The sequence below is a fragment of the Bicyclus anynana genome, chromosome 8, assembly GCF_947172395.1.
Source record: "Bicyclus anynana chromosome 8, ilBicAnyn1.1, whole genome shotgun sequence".
Classification (NCBI taxonomy): Eukaryota; Metazoa; Arthropoda; class Insecta; order Lepidoptera; family Nymphalidae; genus Bicyclus; species Bicyclus anynana.
Genome location: NC_069090.1, coordinates 14,413,846 through 14,416,663, shown reverse-complemented (window position 1 = coordinate 14,416,663; position 2,818 = coordinate 14,413,846). Strand labels below are relative to the sequence as shown.

Below are 2,818 nucleotides of genomic sequence, written 5' to 3'. Positions count from 1 at the left end.
ATTGTACTATATTTCGGTCTGCGTACTATACTGTTGAAAAAATAGATACTTAGTACGCAGAAATATATATTTTTCTGAAAAAATATTGGCAACCCTAGCCTCAACCTACCTGCGACTGAGACGTACCTAGTTATAAGCCTTACATTATATGCATGTAATTATCTCAGATAATTTGATACCTACGAATGATTTTATCATCAATTATTTTACTTGTGAAAAACCACAATTTTACAAAAAAAAAATAACGCTAAGCGGTGCTGTTTTATTAAATTATAATTATTTGCTGTTTGCATTGGCCTTCAAAAATAAAAAAAGAAACTTATAACAATCTACAAATATATTTAAATGTATTTTAATTTTCATGCAAACAAAATTATAAACTTCAAGGTAAACAGTAGGTACGGTACAGCAATTTGATTAAATCGGATGGTTTTAAACAATTATCCACATCCTTCGTAAATTAAATAAATGATGACATTATTAAGTACATTTTTGTTTATAAAATAAAATAAAACCAGTCAAGTGCGAGTCGTACTCGCGCACGAGGGGTTCCGTAACATTCAGCTATCTATAAAAACTACAAAAAAATCTTTTCTGTAGTATCAGAGCCTCCCTTAAATTTTGTTTTTATTGTAATATAATTTGTAGTTTTTTTTTTGTTTATGTATTATTGTGAATATTTCAAGCGTCTACCTGTTGCGGTTATCAATATCGAGCAAAAAACACAGCACAGCCTGGTGGCAGACGGACGGACGGACAGCGGAGTTTTAGTAATAGGGTTTTAGTTACCTTTTAGGTAACCCTAAAAATGTATTGGCGTTTAATCGCTTTAAATTACTTAAAAGCACCAGTAGATGACGCAAAAGTATAGTATTCTTACCCATTTGTTTACAACTCCTTGTAAATAAGTAATTATTGATGAAAATACTTATATAAACACTTAACAATAAAATAAAAAGTAATTCTTTTCATTGCAGTCAACTTTCAAAAGCTATTTACTTAATTAAAAACTCGTACCGACTGCTATATTAAGTAAAGTCGGGTTCTCATCGGAAAAAAATATATTTGTTGTTTTAAAAAAACAGCTACTAAATTGTTGTCCTTTTTATATAAATTCTGCCAATAACAATATTATTATTTATCTAGCGGATGCTCGATACTACGAACTTATTTAAATAAAAATTAGCCTATATTATTTAGCTAAAATAATTAAATATAAGTTGTGAAAAAATATTATGTATTAAAATAACTTGAGGACGCCAGCAAATTGGTTTTTACATTACATTTTAACCAAAGTAAATGATGTATCAATTACTTTGAACATAACTTAAAAAACGACAGACTTTCATAAAAAAACAACCCCTTTCAACCCCGTAGAGGTCAAATTTTCATTATACTTAGCTTTATATTTAACTTATTTATTTATTATCTCAGTACAGCATCCAATAGTTATTATTGATCTAAGAACAAATAAAATACATTCAACACACACACAATTAGAATTAACACGTACCTATAGCGATGTTGTTTGTGTGTGTAATAATGCAAACAAAAAATTTCGGTATACAAAGAAGATGTGGCATGGTTTTTCCATATTTATTGCTGAAATTATTCATAGATACGTAAGAAATTAATTACAGAGCAACAAGTTTTCCTCGATCCATTAGCATAGATAAAGTAGAAGACGATAAAATAAATAATAAGACTAATATTACGAAAGTTCTACCGAAACGAAAGCCTCTGCAACTATTGAATCAATTTTTCTGGAAATTAGAATAGATTATACCCTGGATACTCTAGTTATTATCCCTGAAAAACTATAGTTCCGCGGGGACTAAAAAACAGGATTTCAAGCGAACAAAGTTGCGAGTTAGGTACTAGTTAGTAATATGTTTAAATAAATGTACCTTTTTAACAAATGCAAAAAAATGTGTATAAAAACCCAGTAACATAAATTCCGTTTTTCTTATAAGCTTAAAAATAGCATAATTTAAAATAATCTTAAGTAACTATGTGTTTGACGAGATAAGTAATAATTAAGTATAATTAATGTATTATCTAGAAGGAATACTATTAATGATACTAGATTGCGAAATTCTTCTCTAATGACGAAAACCCGATCTAAATCGAATAAGACTTTTTAGTAAACCGCGGATGTACGTTGTAAACTGTATACATAAATACAGGTATGTATGTACCTATACAATAATTAAAAGTCGCCTAAAATTGAGTTTTTAATATCCATCCTTGAGTATATTTCAAAAGCTCAATTATAAAAGTCCCGCAGTCGTTAGAATACCCTATTATTATTGCAGGTATCAAAAAAATCCAATTCGTTATAAATCCACTAAAACCGGAATTATCCGATTTCATTTACATATGTATTAGTATTAGATTAACAATGTAATTTACTCACACTGAATCCGCACAACAAAACAACAAAACTCGAAATCCGCCGCATGTTGACCGATCTAGCGTCGTAACCGCACTGGCCTGTGGCATCTCAAATGGGCATATATAACAAGTTATATAAAACTCTGCAAGTCCAAGGACTACATAGGCATGCCTGAGATATTTTATAGGGTTCCGTATATCTGAATAAAAAACGCAACCCTTATCATGTATCTTTCCATCCGTCACCGTCAACTTATAGGATTGTGTGTCCGTCTTTCCACCGGTCAGTCAATTATCACCGAATTAGTACACGATGGTACACATATCAATCCTGGCGACCCAAACACAGAATTGTGATTTGTGACGTGGAAAATTAAAAAAAAAACGATAACTGTATCGTATGTCATCATATCAGATGACTTGT

At 30.3% G+C, this 2,818-nt stretch overlaps 1 protein-coding gene across 1 annotated transcript in view; it reads right to left on the bottom strand.

The window, feature by feature from the left end:
* The window catches only part of LOC112048648 (aldo-keto reductase AKR2E4), a 17,142-nt gene extending 14,572 nt beyond the window's left edge, over positions 1-2,570 (bottom strand). Inside the window, exon 1 of the mRNA XM_024086276.2 lies at positions 2,417-2,570. Within this exon, the coding sequence (XP_023942044.1) occupies positions 2,417-2,461 (45 nt within the window). The 5' untranslated portion in view covers positions 2,462-2,570. The remainder of the gene's footprint in view (positions 1-2,416) is intronic.
* Between the last annotated feature and the right edge of the window lie 248 nt (positions 2,571-2,818).